Source organism: Salvelinus fontinalis, chromosome 34, assembly GCF_029448725.1.
Source record: "Salvelinus fontinalis isolate EN_2023a chromosome 34, ASM2944872v1, whole genome shotgun sequence".
Classification (NCBI taxonomy): Eukaryota; Metazoa; Chordata; class Actinopteri; order Salmoniformes; family Salmonidae; genus Salvelinus; species Salvelinus fontinalis.
Genome location: NC_074698.1, coordinates 5,628,868 through 5,647,692, shown reverse-complemented (window position 1 = coordinate 5,647,692; position 18,825 = coordinate 5,628,868). Strand labels below are relative to the sequence as shown.

Sequence of the window (18,825 nt, the reverse complement as noted above, 5' to 3'; positions counted from 1 at the left end):
GATTCAAACAGCTAGGATCTCTTAACAAGTATTACAGAGTGTTCAAATATTGAGAAAAATTAGGACATACACTAACTACCGTTCAAAGTTTGGGGTCACTTACAAATGTCCTTGTTTTTGACAGAAAAGCCAATTTTTTGGTCCAATAAAATAACATCAAATTGATCAGAAATACAGTGGAGACATTGTTAATGTTGTAAATGACTATTGTAGCTGGAAACGGCAGATTTTTTATGGAATATCTACATAGGCGTACAGAGGCCCATTATCAGCAACCATCACTCCTGTTTTCCAATGGCGCGTTGTGTTGCTAATCCAAGTTTATCATTTTAAAAGGCTAATTGATCATTAGAAACCCCTTTTGCAATTATGTTAGCACAGCTGAAAACTGTTGTTCTGATTAAAAAAGCAATAAAACTGGCCTTCTTTAGACTAGTTGAGTATCTGGAGCATCAGCATTTGTTGGTTCGATTACAGGCTCAAAATGACCAGAAACAATGAACTTTCTTCCGAATCTCGTCAGTCTATTCTTGTTCTGAAAAAATGAAGGCTATCCCATGTGAGAAATTGCCAAGAAACTGAAGATCTCGTACAACGCTGTGTACTACTCCCTTCACAGAACAGTGCAAACTGTTTCTAACCAGAATAGAAAGAGGTGTGGGAGGCCCCGGTGCACAACTGAGCTAGAGGATAAGTACATTAGAGAGTCTGAAAGGATATGGAGTGAGTACATTTGGAAGTAGAGATATAGAAAAGATCATGCACTATGGGAGACTTACTGTCTGGCATGTTCCCGAGTTCCATATGTGACGTTGACCACCGCAGTCTCACTGTCTGTGTTCACTAAGAAAAGGAGCCAGAGTGAGAGGAGAGGAGAGGAGAGGAGAGGAGAGGAGAGAGAGAGAGAGAGAGAGAGAGAGAGAGAGGAGGGGAGGTTGCATAAGTCAAAGGCTATAAACCCACCTCCTTGTCAGACCCATTTCCTGAACAGTTGAGCACTGAGAGTTAATGATATTGATTGACCTATGACAGAGCATGGGATATCCCATTGATCAAATCTGATTCGCTGACAGAGAAGGACTGAGAAGCAGCGATTTACCACTGACATAAAGACTTCACTCGTGCGGGGTTTCCTGTCGACTGGAATACTCAAGCTATTTCTTAATGAGCTGTATTCCCAAAGGGAGGTGCTTCGACTACAGAAGGACTCTCAGAACTCTGATTGCACCCCTTATTCATAAAGCGCCTCAGAGTAGGAGTGCTGACCTAAAATCCATTTTGCCTCTTAATGATTAAGATTACCTGGAGAGGTAGGACCTGATCCTAGATCAGCACTCCTATTTTGAGACGCTTTATGAATATGCTTTTGTTTTGTTGCTCAGATGGATAGGGAAAGCAGATCCGGTCAGGTCTCAGGGATAGAAAACAGTGAGTGACATTTTTGTAGTGCAAAAGCATTGTGCAAAGTGCAAAAAATACTGTGAATCTCATTATAATCTTGCCCAGTGAGTGTGTAAAAGAAGCCTTATCATTGGATTTGTAGATCAGATGTTCAGAGGGAAGTCTGACTGGCTATGAATAGAACAGAATAACTTGATTTTCCCCAGAGGTAACTTCAGTATCTTACCTTGTTCGCAGTTCTCAACGGTTCCATATTGAGCCAGCAGACCATCCAGCACCTAGGGAGGGGAGAACACAATTTCTTTATAGTTGTGTTTCAACATTTCCACCTAAACTGAGTTTCTCCAATGTCCTCGTATTTGTCTCACTTCCTACATCAGTGTAAAACAGTTCCAGTCCTCAAGGGCCAAAGTGTCCGCATCATTTCAACCTCCCACTTAATTGATGAGTGCTACTGACTGGAGAGATACGCTTCCCTGGTCTAAATCAGACACTGATGTCCTGTGTAGCTCAGTTGGTAGAGCATGGTGCTTGCAATGCCCGGATAGTGGATTTGATTCCCGGGACCACCCATACGTATAATTTATGCACTGTATGTCGCTTGGATGAATGGCATATCTGGCCATCCAGAAGCTAGGTTTGACTGCTCTGATGTAATGAGTTAGAATTGTGTCTTTAACATGGTTTCTTATTCTGACATTGGGCCTATTTTCTTTTACTCCTTCTGGCTCGTGTTCAGGGCTATAACATGGATGGAGAAACGTTACCCTCGTGTGGCCAGCTAGGGAAGGACATACTGCGGTGCAAGCGAGCACTGGCAGGATGGAGTGGAGGGCGAGAGAGAAAGCGAAAGAGCCCCGCCTTAGCAGAGACATATGGCCCATCTTCGTCCAGCTGTCAGCGGTAGCCGCTCAACACCCACACACACAATTTATTTTTAAACCGTTATTTAACTAGGCAAGTCAGTTAAGAACAAATTCTTATTTACAATGACGGCCTAGGAACAGTGGGTTAACTGACTTGTTCAGGGGCAGAACAACAGATTTTTACCTTGTCAGCTCGGGGATTCGATCTCGCAGCCTTTTGGTTACTGGCCCAATGCTCTAACCACTAGGCTACCTGCCGCCCCCAAAATAAAGCCGTCCCACAAAGACACAAATACACATATGAACACAAATACACATATGAACAATCATGTCCGCAGCCATAGTCAATCTAAATGCCTTTTGCCCCCCTAACTCACTCACATCTCAGGTGGCTACACAGAACATCCTGTTCTGAACCGATTGTTCCTGATTACTTACCTATGTTGTAGCAGGGACTAACCTATGCTTTTCCATATAAAAGTAACACCAACTGATTGAGAGACACTAACGGACCCATTGATACATTTTGATGTGGTGAAAGTATGTTCTGGTCAAACCAGGGGCACTCACCTCCCACTGCAGGTGCGGAGGAATGTTTCTGATCTGGAGCTTCCTGGTCCTAAGAGAGAGTAAGAGAAAGAGAGAGAGAGAGAGAAATACTATTTGAAAATATTCAACTCAAACATGGACGTAAAACATTTACATACTTCATGCAGTCAAATGGATTTGGTCAAACTATTGCCTGGTGTTGTGGGTCTAATCCTGAATGCTGATTGGTTCAAACCGCATCCCAGCCGGTGTCTATTCCACAAGTTACCACCGGATAAATCTATGACGTTAAAATGCCTATTTACTCTGTTCCATCTGACTGGGCAATCCACTGTCTCATCAGCCCAGCCAGGCAATTTATAAACTTGATCTCCACTATAAAAAGCATCTAGACATTATCTCACATTTCTATTAGACTAACATTTAGTTTTCAACAGCGGACAAGACAGACGAGCAGGCAGCGTTTCTCAGCCAGTCGAAATCATGAATCAGCTGGCATCATTTTGACGGATATAAACAACTGTCAATTGAAATAAGGTCAAACGAAGTGCAGCTGGTTTGCAGTGTTTTCAGTCTGAAGTGATTGTGTTAGCTGTGTTGTTGTCTAGCTCCTCTGAACAACAGTGTCCTGACGAGTGAACACGTTTTTTTTATGCCAGGCGAAATCGTGCCTCATTAGCACATTGTTATGGATGTATCCAAACAACTGTCACTAGAAAACAGCTTAAACAAATGCAGATGCAGTTACTTTGCTGTTATTCTGACCGCACTTTTTAACGTGACTGTAAGTTAGCGGTAGTTGGCTAGATAGCAAGCACCGGATAAAAACGGTGCCAGCCAGTATGGCAATGGAACATTTATAACGAATGGCTGGGTTGCGTCTCTGGCAACCAAACCACCAGCCGACTAGCCAGCTTGAGTAACAACCCCAGATTTGTGTCGGGACTATATCTTGTGGAAGTATGAAATAGTATGACTAAATTCATCAAAATAATGTTTTTAAGGAAAATATGTAAATCATTATTTGAATATGTTGGTAACCCTTTGTATAAAAGTGATAATGCCCTCGAAGCCGGTGTTTGGGTGATATATTGGTAATAACAACACCCGTGCCAATATATCCTCCAAACACCAGGTTCGAGGGCATTATCACTTAATTAACCATCCGATTCTGAAACTTTTTTATTGTAAACCTACGTGGAAATTGACCAACTATTTTTGGGTCAAACCTCATTCTTTATTTCATTGAATCAGAAGCATGATTGGGTTCTCTGGTTGGCGGTTTAGCATCGTAAAATACCAGTATATCTCACAGTTTGCCTGCAGCGACTGTGAGAGGAAAGAGCATCGGTGTTACTACTCCATATGTTTTATACTAGTTCACAAGTACAACTCCAATACTTTGAGCCTCTCAACTGAGAAGTCTGTGACCATAAAAGAAAAAAACGATGAGCTCCATTGTACTGACTGCCAATGCACCATCGAAAGTTATGACAAGCTGTCAGAGACAGACAGACACACACACACACACACACACACACACACACACACACACACACACACACGCACACACACACACACACACACACACACACACACACACACACGGTTGGCAGTCTTGTGTTTCAGGTCTTAACATCCTGGTTCAGTACACATCAGCGACGCTGAAAGTGTGTGTGTGTGTGTGTGTGTCTCAGCTCATCAGCATCTGCCAGCTTGCATATCCCGCTGCCTGTTGCTGGCCTGGACTCAGAGAGAGAGAGAGAGTGTGTGTGTTTGTGTGGGTTGGATGGTCTGAGGGGTGTGTCGGGAGAAAGAATGGGTATATTGAAACCGGACACTGACGACAGATTTAGTACTCTGCCAGCTGCCCTGGAACGTTCCCAACACATGGGCACAGAGCGAGAAAGAGAGAGAAAGAGAAAGAAAGAGAAAAACTACGAGGGAGTATAGTAGAGGGAGAGAGCGTGTGAGGTTGACATTAAGCGAGAGAGAGTTGACTGCAGGGGAACGCATGCGAGAAAGGGACAGAGTGTGACAGAGCGCAAATAGGAGCGAGAGAGAAAGAACTGCAGCAGGGGAGGACAATCTCCATAACAACAGCATCAAGGTTCCCCAAAATACAAGAATAAACAAACAAGCTGAATAACTTGTATATTGAACCACACAGTACCAAAGTAGTACTTACAGATTTATTCAAAGATTTGGCCACAGAGAAGGCAAAGTGGAGGAGATCAGGGGAACATAGTGAGGATAGAAAAGAGGACAGGGAGGGGTAGCAGGTAGGTAATAGTAGCCTATCAAATGTTCCTGATTTAACCCCTTAGAATCTCTGACTGGGAGTAGAATGACGTCGCCCCTAGATGTACGGTCATTTTTCGCATTTCCCATCAGATTTTAGAGGGTAAGCCGATGCTAGATCTGTGTGCCTAAGGGCAACTGAAACACAGAGCTGGCAATCGGTTGCCAGCGTCCTAGTTGAAACTCTAGAGGGAGCTCTAATGATCTATGTGAGAGGTGAGGGGTTGTGTGTGTGTGTGGAGGAGAGAACGGGCACCAGTGGTCATAAGGGAGGGGCAGCTCACAGCTCTGCTGGTTTGTAAAGGGTTTAATATATGGGAATCCCCTTGTGACCTCTGAACCTTAGTTTCCACACCCAGGAGAGACACAACCCAATACAAATCCCCTGCCTCGCCTCTTGGGCTCTGCACAACAAAACACATAGAAGGGCCAATCTAAGCTCATGGGCCTCAGGTAAATGACATTCTACACATATATTACCATAAAGCAACCCAATACAATCACGGCACAGGTTGTTTTCAAGAGCAGCAACATTCCGAAAGGTTTCAGGGCTTTTTGATGATGAGGCTAAGAGGTTCCTGTTTCCTGTGTAACACTGTTAGACGGTAGTTCAGCAACGTGTTGAATGTGCTGTAACAATTTTAAGGCACTAATGACTATTTAGCCACAGAGAGTGGTTCAGTTACTCGAAGGTCACCACAGTCTTGAAAACAAATGATTTTGTCCGTTTTGGGGAAACTTGTGCAAGCCACCAAATTATCAGTCAACATCATGGCCGTGCTTCAGGCTTCACCACCCACGGTAGGCTATTTGTGAGGGGAGCAAATGAGGGGGACGGGTGGGCCTTTGAACTGGTACTTCTCCTCCTCGGCGAAGACCCTTCTTCATCCATCAAAGTCTCTGTCCCGCAAATCAATACATCAATAGACGTAACCATCCACCCAACCCCCACATCTACATAGCCCTCCACCCAACACTTAACTCACCTTTGCCCCTTCAACCCCCCTCAACCATCCGCCCCACACCCACACCAACTGTGAAATTAAATGAACCTAGACAACACTGAACGCCAACTCCCAGGCATCTCATTGGCTGACGCCATGACGACAGGGGAGGGGGGGGGAAGATGGATGAGGGGTGAGGAGACAATATGGTTGCACCCATTCATCTGTTGTTTTTCTTCCCTTCAGGGGTGGTCTTCCCTCCACATGCTCCCAAACGCACACAGCAAATACTCCAAAATGAACAAACATTTAAAATTCTTGAAAAACGAATCTCAGCTGAAGCTTAATGAATGTTTATGTCTGTGTTACTGACTTTGTCCTTGAGGTAGCATCTAACGTGCATAGCGTGTGTTGGTACCAACAGGACAATGGGAGAAAGAAGAGGGGCCTGAACGCTTAGAAGCCTCAAGTCTACAGCTTTGCGCTGGTGGGGTCAAAAGCAAAGGGCTTTAGACTGATCAGGAGACTCTATTGGGGGTGAGACCATAGCATTGTCTCATAGGAGGGGCATGGAGGAGTTAGTTTACCATGTGAAAGAATAAAATGGTCAGGGAATATAGGGTGGGGTGGGAGAAGCACAGCAGGTGGGAAAAATAGAGAGAGGGGAGAGAGAGAGAGAGAGTACGCTCCATAAAGGACAGACATCCCAAACATGGTTGAAAATGAGGAAGAGGGAAAGTGTAAGGGAGCACGTTTGCGCAGACCTGTGAAGGAGAACGAAGGTGTGTTTGTATGTATGTGTGTGCATGTTGTACAGACACTGGTTGGTTATGTAAGGGGAAAATGGACTTGAAAGAGGTTTCGAAAGGTCCTAACTGAATGGCTTGACCCTCCGTCCTCCATTATACTCATGTCCTCAATTTTGGTTCCACTGTACCTCTCCTTTGAAGATCTCTCCCGCAACATTTCACTCAAGGACAGGCCTCCACGGCAGGGTTCCCCAATTACATTCAGCTGTGGGCTGATTTTTCAGAGGATGGTCAGGGGGCCGGAACATAGTTATAAATAATTGTACACTGCAAATTGGCCCGCAAGAGTCCTAAACAGATATAATATTTTACAAAAACAGAATCATTTCAAGCCTTGATGACTTTGGGATACGATCACATATCCCTCTATTTCTGCATGGGAATATTTGGGAACAGATTTCCTAAATTATAATCACCTTGAGCTCTCAGTCATTCTGGATAAGAGCGTGTCCTAAATTACTAAAATCTAAATGTACATTCAATATAATTTCCTGAAATGTTATGTCCAATAACGAAAATTACATAATATATACTATATACTACCTGTCAAATGTTTTAGAATACCTACTCATCTCAAGGGTTTTTCTTTATTTTCAAAATGTTCTACATTGTAGAATAATAGTGAAGACATCAAAACTATGAAATAACACATATGGAATCATGTAGTAACCAAAAAAGGGTTAAACAAATCAACATGTATTTTATATTTGAGATTCTTCAAAGTAGCCACCCTTTGTCTTGATGACAGCTTTCCACACTCTTGGCATTCTCTCAACCAGCTTCACCTGGAATGCTTTTCCAACAGTCTTGAAGGAGTTCTCACATATGCTGAGCACTTTTTGGCTGCTTTTCCTTCACTCCCTGGTCCAACTCATCCCAAACCATCTCAATTGGGTTGAGGTCGGGGGATTGTGGAGGCCAGGTCGTCTGATGCAGCACTCCATCACGCTCCTTCTTGGTAAAATAGCCCTTACACAGCCTGGAGGTGGGTTAGTTCCTTGTCCTGTTGAAAAACAAATGATAGTCCCACTAAGCCCAAACCAGATGGGATGGCGCATTGCTGCAGAATGCTGTGGTAGCCATGCTGGCTAAGTGTGCCTTGAATTCTAAATAAATCACAGACAGTGCCACCAACAAAGTACCCCCACACCATAACACCTCCTCCTCCATGCTTTACTGTGGGAAATACACATGCGGAGATCATCCGTTCACCCACACTGCATCTCACAAATACACGGCGGTTGAAACCAAAATCTCAGATTTGGACTCCAGACCAAAGGACAAATTTCCACCGGTCTAATGTCCATTGCTCGTGTTTCTTGGCCCAAGCAAGTCTCTTCTTCTTATTGGTGTCCTTTAGTAGTGGTTTCTTTGCAGGAATTCAACCATGAAGGCCTGAGTCACACAGTCACCTCTGAACAGTTGATGTTGAGACGTGTCTGTTACTTGAACGCTGTGAAGCATTTATTTGGGCTGCAATCTGAGGTGCAGTTAACTGTCATTTCTCTTTGCTTATTTGAGCTGTTCTTGCCATAATATGGACTTGGTCTTTTACCAAATAGGGCTATCTTCTATATACCCCCCCCCCCCCCCCCCTCTTGTCACAACACCACTGATTGGCTCAAACACATTAAGAAGGAAAACAGTTCCACAAATGTACTTTTAAGAAGGCACACCTGTTCATTGAAATGCATTCCAGGTGATTACCTCATGAAGCTGGCTGAGAGAATGCCAAGAGTGTGCAAAGCTGCCATCGAGACAAAGGGTGGCTTTGCATGTCGATTTGTTTAACCCTTTTTTGGTTACTACATGATTCCATATGTGTTATTTCATCGTTTTGATGTCTTCACTATTATTCTACACTGTAGAAAATAGTAAAATAAAGGAAAACCCTTGAATGAGTAGGTGTGTTTAAACTTTTGACTGGTACTGTATATTTATTTATTATATTTTGGTCAGAAACCTTGGGGGCAAAAATAAAATCACCTGTGGGCCGCTTATTGGAGAACTCTGCTCTACAGTGTCATGTCACCATTTAATAAACAAACACAACTACAATACTAAAAACTTCATACTGAACCACAAATGTATTTAAAAAAAAAAAAGCCGTTTCCATGCCAAAATCAGGCTCAATTGCATAGCACACACACCCTCAGGTAATTTTACATGGGTGTAAGATGTACACAACCACACACACGCATACACAGAGGAGGTGCGATTTTCACAGTGAGCTGTTACACAGGCATGCATGTTGCCCTGGGTGGCTCGCCTCCCCTTCCCATCAGGCCGTCTGTTTAGCATTGGAAAGGCCCCTGGAGCGCCCCCCACCGGTGGCTCACCGATGCATGACGGGCCAGTCTCAGCAGGGCTGGAGGACTCGGGTGTCCTCCCGGTGGAAGGAAAAACAACGAGGAGCATTCCATAGCCCATAATCATAAACACACACCCAGACGCCCACACATATCACACCAAGTCACACACCCTCCAAGCAGATTAAAAACAAACACACCCACTCGTCCGCACATGTGCACATTTGAACATACATCAGAATGAGTATTGTAAAAAAAAAAAAAAAAAAAAAGTACAAATGAACACAGCCACGTAGTCACTTAGGCGCCACACATTCACGTTTGAACACACAAACGTACACTTTGTGTTCTGAAAACACCAACACACCCACACCCCACGCATCAAGTGCATACGGACTTTGTAGACGCCCCTTGATTTACAAAATACAGTCAAAAACAAACAAAGGCACACCATAAATGTAGGTCTGAACACACTAGCGAAAATAAAAGGGCACATAGATAAAATACTCATGATCATACTAACATACTGTAAACGCCTACCAACACAAATACACACATACAAACTGTGATTATGTGATTCACTTTTAAACTTAAGTCAGTGGGTGGTTGGCCTAAGTAACCTTTACTGTCCTTTTAATTTGAGAGTATAACTACAACAGACCATGGAGTTTTGAAAATGGAGGCCAAAATTTGTTTTAGGGAAGATGGCGTAGCCGTACAATAGTGACAATTACACAACAGCATTACATATACAGTCTACTACACAAAGGGGCCCACGACAACTCAACCCACTCAGCAGAATGAAAGAAGTACACACACACACACACACACCAGGGTAGCTGCAGACTTCCAAATCCCACCAAATGAACTATGTGGGGCCCATTGTGAGGTGAAAGGTTAAGCAGGAAATGGAGAACACAGGAAGTCTCAGTCATGTAGCACCACTTTGCCTTTTCTTTTTATCCAGAGCTACTTCCTGTCTAATTTCACCCTGTCGGTGGCTTGGCCAATCAGCAACCAAGCTCAGAGGATGATGGGGGAGTGGGGAATGAAATGCGGAGAGAGAGAGAATAAAAAACAATAGGCTTCAAAGACAGCAGTGTGCATTCTCTCTCTCTCTCTCTCTCTCTCTCTCTCTCTCTCTCTCTCTCTCTCTCTCTCTCTCTCTCTCTCTCTCTCTCTCTCTCTCTCTCTCTCTCTCTCTCTCTCTCTCTCTCTCTCTCTCTCTCTCTCTCTCTCTCTCTCTCTCTCTCTCTCTCTCTCTCTCTCTCTCTCTCTCCGTGAACTGCGCCCCTCCCCCACATGCACACACCCCCACTCAAAGCTAACTTCCTCTCAATGCATGTGGAGAGCAGAGGAGAGGGGCGAGAGATGGAGGAAGGGAAAGGGGTGGGGACTTCAAAAAGGTGCCTCTTAAAAAAAAATGGCTACTGATTAACGGCTCCTATGTACACTCTTTTTGGTTCCAGGCAGAACTCTTTTGGGTTCAATGTAGAACCCCCTGGGGAAAGGGTTCTACCTGGAACCAAAAGGGTTCTACCAGGAACCAAAAAGGGTTCTTCAAAGGGTTCTCCTATCGGGACAGCCGACAAACCCTTTAGGTTCTAGATAGGACCTTTTTTCTAAGAGTGTATAGAGCAGTTGGGTAACGAGATTAAGCAGCGAACTGCCAAAGCCGTGATATATGTTGGCATTGTACTACCGCTACAAAGCCCTTCAGTCAAAATGCTCACGTCTTCTTCCTACAGCTATGGACCTTATGCGTGTAGACAACATAACGCAGAGATTTTATCGTTTTTTTTACAGCCAGATGCTTATTTCACTGCAACTATCAGGTGAATTTGACAATAAAACATTACTCTGATTATTTAAAAAAAAATTTTTTTAATTATGAATGAATGTTTTGATTTCACATAAAAAAAGACCAGTCTGGCAACATTGACATTGAGAATTTATTTCAGCACACAATTATTAGGGCTATACACATAACCGGTGTGTTCCAACGATGTATTCTACAAACGGTGCATTCAGAATGCCTACCGTTTCAATATACGCATCAAACGTTAAATTCAATTCTGTGTTGGTTTTGAGCGATCATTCCACATTTAAGCTTAGCTGAATACACCTCACATCCCTAATAGCCATTCTCTGCTGCCTACGCCCTTCAAAAGAGGTAGCACTTTTTCACAAGGATGCAATAGAACTCTAGCCCGAATTTCAACCCTAAAAGAAACCAAATCCACTCTCACCATACAAAGCTCAAAGGCTCCAGATTATAACGATTACAACAAGGCCATACAATAGCAAAGGATGTAGCCTAGCAGCACCATAGCTTGTGCTCAGAGAGAACGATAGCGCTAATTGTGAACTGCAATCACTTAATTGAAAAGCTCAGCTAATTCCCATAATTGACCTCAGTAATGTTAGGTTGTCATACAACGTACACCCTAAAGCCCCACACTCATCCTTCAATTGTCCCAAATTACATCAATTTGGTTGGTAGACACAGTTGTTACACCTTCATTATGATCTTTTTACACAAAAATACCAACAACTTGTTGATAGTAATGGAATAGTAAGGCAGATATTGCTTATTATACAATCATACCTTGAGATTCGGTAGTATTGACAGGGATACAAACAAATATCTATTTTTAAAAATACTTCAAATCATTCATCTGTTATTTCAGCAACATTAACAAAGTTCAACATGTTAAAGGAATGTTTTGGTTTTCATGCTGTTTCTCCAAAGTGTAGTAATTGATATAGCAAGCCTCAGGAGAGCACTACAGATGTTGGATCTTAATTTGATCACCATGTTGCAGGAGAACTTTCCTGCAGGGCAGGATATTTTAAACGTTGAGTGCATTTGAGGTTTAAGTCTCCAGAAGTTTGTAATTTCCACTTTGAAATGTCAGACATGAAAATGCATCAACCCCTACAGAAAAATGGCCTTTAATTATAATCCACATAATAATTCACATATCCTGTTGCTGCAGGATTATTTTCCTGCTATAGCAAACTGGCTCAAATTAAGATCCTGTATACACTATACTGTAATGTGAAGGGTCAACAGCCTATCCATCCTGGGAATGGTGGTCAAGAAAGCTGATTGTGTGTGTGTGTGTTTTGTGTGCTGTGTGCTGTGTGCTGTGTATTGTGTGTTGTGTGTTGTGTTTATGGGGTGGGCTGGGAATCTGCAGGATAGCAGGCCAATGGTTAAGTTCTAAGCTGATTAGAGAGAGAGAGAGAGAGAGAGAGAGAGAGAGAGAGAGATTACGAGCGGACTACAGAAGTAAATGAAAACCACTACACAAAGCCTAGTTAAGAAATTGGATCAGTGTCCACCTTGCTGTTGGTGAAGATGGGAATAGGCGAGCAACACCACAAAAACAACCACCTTTACACACTCACAAACACACACACACACATACACATAGACACATACACATAGACACATACACACAGACACACACACAGACACACACACAAATCAAAATGTATTGGTCGCGTACACAGATTTGCAGATGGTATCACAGGTGCAGCGAAATGCTTGCATTTCTAGCTCGAACAGTGCAGTAATAGCTTGAAAAAAGAAAAAAAAACGATACACACATAATCCATTAAAAGAAATGATATATGATGAGCCATGACTAGAATACAGCATATACATGTGAAGTGGCTAAAACAGCATGCAAATGTTATTAAAGTGTTCAGTGTTCAATGACTCTATGTACACAGGGCAGCAATCTCTAAGGTGCAGGGTAGAGTACTGGGTGGTTGCCAGCTAGAATAGTGACTAAGGTTCAGGGCAGGGTACTGGGTGGAGGCCCGCTAGTAGTGGCTGTTTAACTCTTGGCGCACGGATCCCTTTAGCGGGATAATTGTCATCAACAACCGCTGAATTGCAGAGCGCCAAATAAAATAAAAATTGCTAAAAATATTTCTATTCATGAAATCACAAGTGCAATATAGCAAAACACAGCTTAGCTTGTTGTTAATCCACCTGTCGTGTCAGATTTTGAAAATATGCTTTACAGCGAAAGCAATCCAAGTGTTAGTGTGAGTTTATCGATCACTAGACTAAACATTACGAACACCTAGCAGCAATGTAGATTGGTCACGAAAGTCAGAAAAGCAATAAAATTAACCGCTTACCTTTGATGATCTTCGGATGTTTGCACTCACGAGACTCCCAGTTACACAATAAATGTTCCTTTTGTTCGATAAAGATGATTTTTATATCCAAAAACCTCCCTTTGGTTTGCGCATTATGTTCAGTAATCCACAGGCTCGTGCCGGTCTTGAAGGGCAGACGAAAATTCCAAATAGTATCCGTAACGTTCGTAGAAACATGTCAAACGTTTTTGTAATCAATCCTCAGGTTGTTTTTAACATTAATAATCGATAATATTTCAACCGGAGAGTAAAGTAATTCAATACAAGACAGAAATAAAATGTTGAGATACCACTTTCGCGCACAAGAACTAATCAAGGACACTGACGCGATTTGATAAATCTCGCTCATTTTTCAGAATAAAAGCTTGAACCTATGTCTAAAGACTGCTCACAACCTGTGGAAGCCATTGGAAAAGGAATTTGGTTGATATCCCTTTAAATGGAGGATAGGCAGGCAATGGAACAGGGATTTTTCAAAATCCGGGTTGGATTTCCTCAGGTTTTCGCCTGCAAAATCAGTTCTGTTATACTCACAGACAATATTTTGACAGTTTTGGAAACTTTAGAGTGTTTTCTATCCTAATCTGTCAATTATATGCATATTCTAGCATCTGGCCCTGAGAAATAGGCCGTTTACATTGGGAACGTTATTTTTCCAAACATAAACATTCTGCCTCCTAGCGTCAAGAAGTTAACAGTCCGATGTCCTGGAGATAGAAGCTGCTTCTCAGTCTCTCGGTCCCAGATTTGATGCACCTGTACTGTCTCCGCCTTCTAGATGGTAGCAGGTGGCAGTTGTGGATGGTGCAATTGTCGTACCAGGCAATGATACAGCCAGACAGGATGCTCACAATGGTGCATCTGTAGAAGTTAGTAAGAGTCTTAGGGGCCAAGCCAAATGCCAAGCCAAGAGGTGCTGATGCGCCTTCTTCACCACGCTGTCATTGTGAAGGGACCATTTCAGGTTGTTAGTGATGTGCACGCTGAGGAACTTGAAGCTTTTGACCCTCTCCACTGCAGCCCCGTCGATGGGGATGGGAGTGGGCTCTCTCTGCTGTCTCCTGTAGTCCACAATCAGCTCATTCATTTTGTTGACGTTGAGGGAGAGGTTATTTTCCTGACACCACTTTGCCAGGGCTCTCACCTCCACCCTGTAGGCTGTCTCATCTGTGTTGGTAATCAGGCCTACGTAGCACTGTTGTGCCGTCAGCAAATTTGATGATGGATTTGGAGACGTGTGAGGCCACGCAGTCATGGGTGTACAGGAGGGGGCTTAGCATACACCCCTGTGGGGCCCCTGTGTTGAGGTTCAGTGTGGCAGAGTTGTTGTTGCCTACTTTCACCACATCGGGTAGGCCGTCAGGAAGTCCAGAACCCAGTTGCACAAGGAGGACCCAGGGCCCTGAGCTTAGTGATGAGTTTGAAGGCTGAACAGCATTCTTGCATAAGTATTTATCTTGTCCAGGTGGAATAGAGCAGTGTGTGCAGTGCAATGGCGATTACAACATCCATGGATCTGTTGGGGAGATATGCAAATTGTAGTGGGTCTTGGGTGTCGGGTAAGGTAGAAGTGATCTGCCTCTCAAAGCACTTCATGATGACAGAAGTGAGCGCTACAGGGCGATAGTCATTTAGCTTAGTTACCTTGGCTTTCTTGGGTACAGGAACAATGGTGGACATCTTGAAGCACATGGGGACAACAGACTGGGATATGGAGAGATTGAATATTTCCGTAAACACTCGAGCAAACTGGTCTGCACATGCTCTCTGGGATGGCGTCTGGGCATCCCAAGCCGCGATCGCAGAGCATGTGCAAACCAGTTGGCTCGAGTGTTTACGGACATATTTTTGATATTTGGCTAGTTTGTCTTTTGTTAATCATGAAACAAACCCCACCTGCCTTTCTTTTTCCCCATAGAGTTTTTTCTTCTTGTCCGCGAGATAGACGGAGAACCCCACTGGTTGAATGGACAGTGACAAAATTTTCCGGAGAGAACCATGAATCCATTAAACAGAGTATGTTACAGTCCCTGATGTATCTCTGGAAAGAGATCCTCGCCCTGAGCTCGTCTACTTTATTGTCCAAGGACTGAACGTTAGCGAGTAATATACTCAGAAGTGGTGGATGGTATGCAAACAAAGGATCCAGGTCAGGGAAGTCACATTTCTGCTAGAATTTCTGGTGAGTGACCACCGATCTAATGTCCAAAAGATATTTCTGGCTGAAGGTAATAATACAATAAATGTTCTGAGAAAGTAACGTAAGAAATAACATAAAAAATATATATACTGAAAAGTTGGCTAGGAGCAGGAAACAGTGCGACCGTGTCTGTCGGCACCATCTTGATGGCGATTCCATGAGGTCCATACCAGGATGTTGTTGGTGCCCATGACTCCAGGAAGGCAGTTCACAAGACAGGACCAATGAGAGACATGGAGCTAAGTACTCAGAAACATGTAGTGGATGTGTGTTTATCACAATTCTTTGTGGAAAAAAGGCTTGCTACCACCCAAGAAGCTCTCAAGATAGCATGGAGGCTAAATGACTTCATCAACATAGAGTGCAAGCAATGAGCACTGACATGAGACAAGAGATAGGGAAGAGTGTGGTAATCTGAGCCATTTTTTACATTCAGCATCACTCCGTCAAGCGAAATATAGTATTCTTTCTAACAAAGATATCTACATATATTTCAGTATGGTGGGTATCCTTGGAAATGATCAGAATTCATGTAAACATTACAGTTTTAAAAACATAGCTTGTCCAAAAAAGTGGTCTCTTGGCACAACTTACCCTGGGAATGGGGTAAGTTAAGCCAAGTACAAATTTCTGTACTGAATTAAATATTATCACTACTTTTTTTAAACCATGTCAATCTTTATTTCCCAAACACAATTCAACACAATCGCAATCACTTTTTTGTCTTTTAATCATTTTATGCATCTTTTAACACAGGCTTAACACCTAACAAACACTTTATACTTTTTAAAACACTTTTAACATAGGCCAGGCCCTGTTGTTGCCTCATATCCCAGAGATAATGCCTTGCATTACACCTGGGAAGAAAACACTTCAATTTGGTTAACTTGCCGTTGGCTCAACCATTGGCTCAACTTACCCCAAGGCAAACATGTTGACTATATTAGCCCACACATCTACAAGGATGCACTTTCATGCTAGGTTAAGGACCTCATATTGAAGCTTATAGAGACCCCAACTGAACAATCTTAGAATGATCTACTTTGATAACCTCGAACACAATAAATACATTTGACTTGGCAAAAATAAAAATAAAATTATATGGTTTCTTGCTTCACAGACTGCATGAAATAATGACGTCTTCCCAAATATTTGGTCAAATTATACATTTTGTTAATGGTTTCCCAGAAACAAGGATGGCTTAATTTACCCCTTTGGCTCAACTTACCCCACTCTCCCCTACACTGTATATTTACAACCCTTCCCCCCCTCCCTCTCACCCCACTTGACCCTCCTTCCCCCCCTTCCCCCTTGGAATACCTGATAGCAGCCCCCACCTTCCCTTTTCCCCCCCTCCTCTCTTTGCTCCACACCCTGCCCTACAATGGGGTGAAAGGTCACTCCGCTAGCCAGGCAATCAGGAGGCGCCGATGCAACATTAACCCTAAATGTGCAATGGACTCCGTCGGGGGAAGAGCCACCACACACACAAAGAGTTGGGCCTTTCTGCTGCTATAGCAGGCTGTCTATGTCACTGCCTTCTGTCACTGCCTACTCCTGCTCGTATTCACCTAAATCTACAGTAGACCTGACTACTAGAACATAAAGCTATACTCTTTTAATCACTCGTCTCTCTTTCTCCTCGCTCGACTGCAAGTTGCCGTGAGGGGGAAGAAATCTGTTCTTCCATTTCGTCATTTCTCAGAAATCCTTCAAATAGCAACCTATAGGGATTTGAGTCATATGGAAATGCCCAAAACAAGACATGCTAACAACAACAAAAAAACACAGGGAGATCTTGCATAAGTAGGTAGAGTCTGTTGCATGAAGAGAGAACAGAGAGCTGGTGGAAAGACTGCCGCTGTCTATACGATTACAATCTTCACCTGGTGCATTACACTTCAAAAACAAATTTGCCCGTGTGGAAATAATTGCAGAACAACAAAAAGGGGGAGAAATAGCATGTAGGAGTCTTATTTTCTCAGGGTGCTCTAAAGGTACTTATATAGAACACATTGAAAAAAAACTACAGAGCGGGAAGACTTGGAGAAATGGCTAATCATCCCAAATGCTACACCTGTGAACTGTAGTAGGCCTATATGAATAAAAGAGACAGTTCCCACTGGGCAGAAATTGGTTGAACCAACGTGGTTTCAGCGTAATTTGTCAACGTATTGTGATGTGGAATCTACGTGGAAAATACATTGGATTTGCAAAAAGTCATCAACTTTTGTTTGTTTGGGGGTGAATTCAACCCCAGAATTATGTCATCGTGGTAACCCATTTTCAACATCGACAAACCTTTTGTAAAATATGTTGAATTTGTACATGAAACAACGTCAGATCTTCAACGTTATATCCACTATAAGAAAGAAAAACTAAGCTGGGCAGCAACTCCTACCGGAGAGTTGATCTAACTACAGCTATGAACTTGGTTTCCCATCTAGGCTTTTAACCAAGCCCAGCCTTGCTTAACTTTAATATTCATCCCTAACTACTACCAATGTGCTATCATGATAATGATTATTTACAGATATCTTAATAACGAAATAGATTCACTGTTGCTATCGAAGTCATTCCAAAGGGAAGGTTTAACAGAGCACATAAAACGTAACCATACTCTCTATAAGTCATATATCATCAATGATACTATTAAGGCCTATACACACTGAACAAAAGTGGAAATGCAACATGAAGCAATTTCAAAGATTTTACTGAGTTACAGTTCATATAAGGAAGTCAGTCAGTTGAAGTAAATAAATTACGCCCTAATCTATTGATTTCACATGACTGGGAATACAGATACGCATTTGTTGGTCACAAATACCTTTAAAAGAAGGTAAGGGCTTCTTTTTCAGAAAACCAGTCGGTATTTGGTCTGACACCCATTTGCCTCATGCAGATCTCATTCGCACAGAGTTGATCAGGCTGTTGACTGTGGCCTGTGGAATGTTGTCCCACTCCTCTTCAACGGCTGAGCAAAGTCGCTGAATATTGGCGGGAAATGGAACACGCTGTCGTACACGTCGATCCAGAGCATCTCAAACGTGCTCAATGGGTGACATGTCTGGTGAGTGTGCAGGCCATGGAAGAACTGGGACATTTTCAGCTTCCAGGAATTGTGTACAGATGCTTGTGACATGTTGCCGTGCATTATCGGGCTGAAACATGAGGTGATGGAGGCGGATGAATGGCACAACCTTTGGGCCTGAGGATCTCGTCACGGTATCTCTGTGCATTCAAATTGCCATAGATAAAATGTTATTT

The 18,825-nt window shown here is 43.0% G+C and overlaps 1 protein-coding gene across 3 annotated transcripts in view; it reads right to left on the bottom strand.

Moving 5' to 3' along the window:
* The window catches only part of LOC129832918 (insulin-like growth factor 2 mRNA-binding protein 1), a 59,852-nt gene that overhangs the window by 11,427 nt on the left and 29,600 nt on the right, over nt 1-18,825 (bottom strand). For 2 of the 3 annotated variants that reach the window (XM_055897044.1, XM_055897045.1), the window contains exons 3-5: nt 2,838-2,886; nt 1,628-1,679; nt 780-843 (exon numbers count right to left, since the gene is read on the bottom strand). In XM_055897044.1, the coding sequence (XP_055753019.1) occupies nt 780-843; nt 1,628-1,679; nt 2,838-2,886 (165 nt within the window). The remainder of the gene's footprint in view (nt 1-779; nt 844-1,627; nt 1,680-2,837; nt 2,887-18,825) is intronic. The other variant, XM_055897046.1, reaches the window with a different exon arrangement.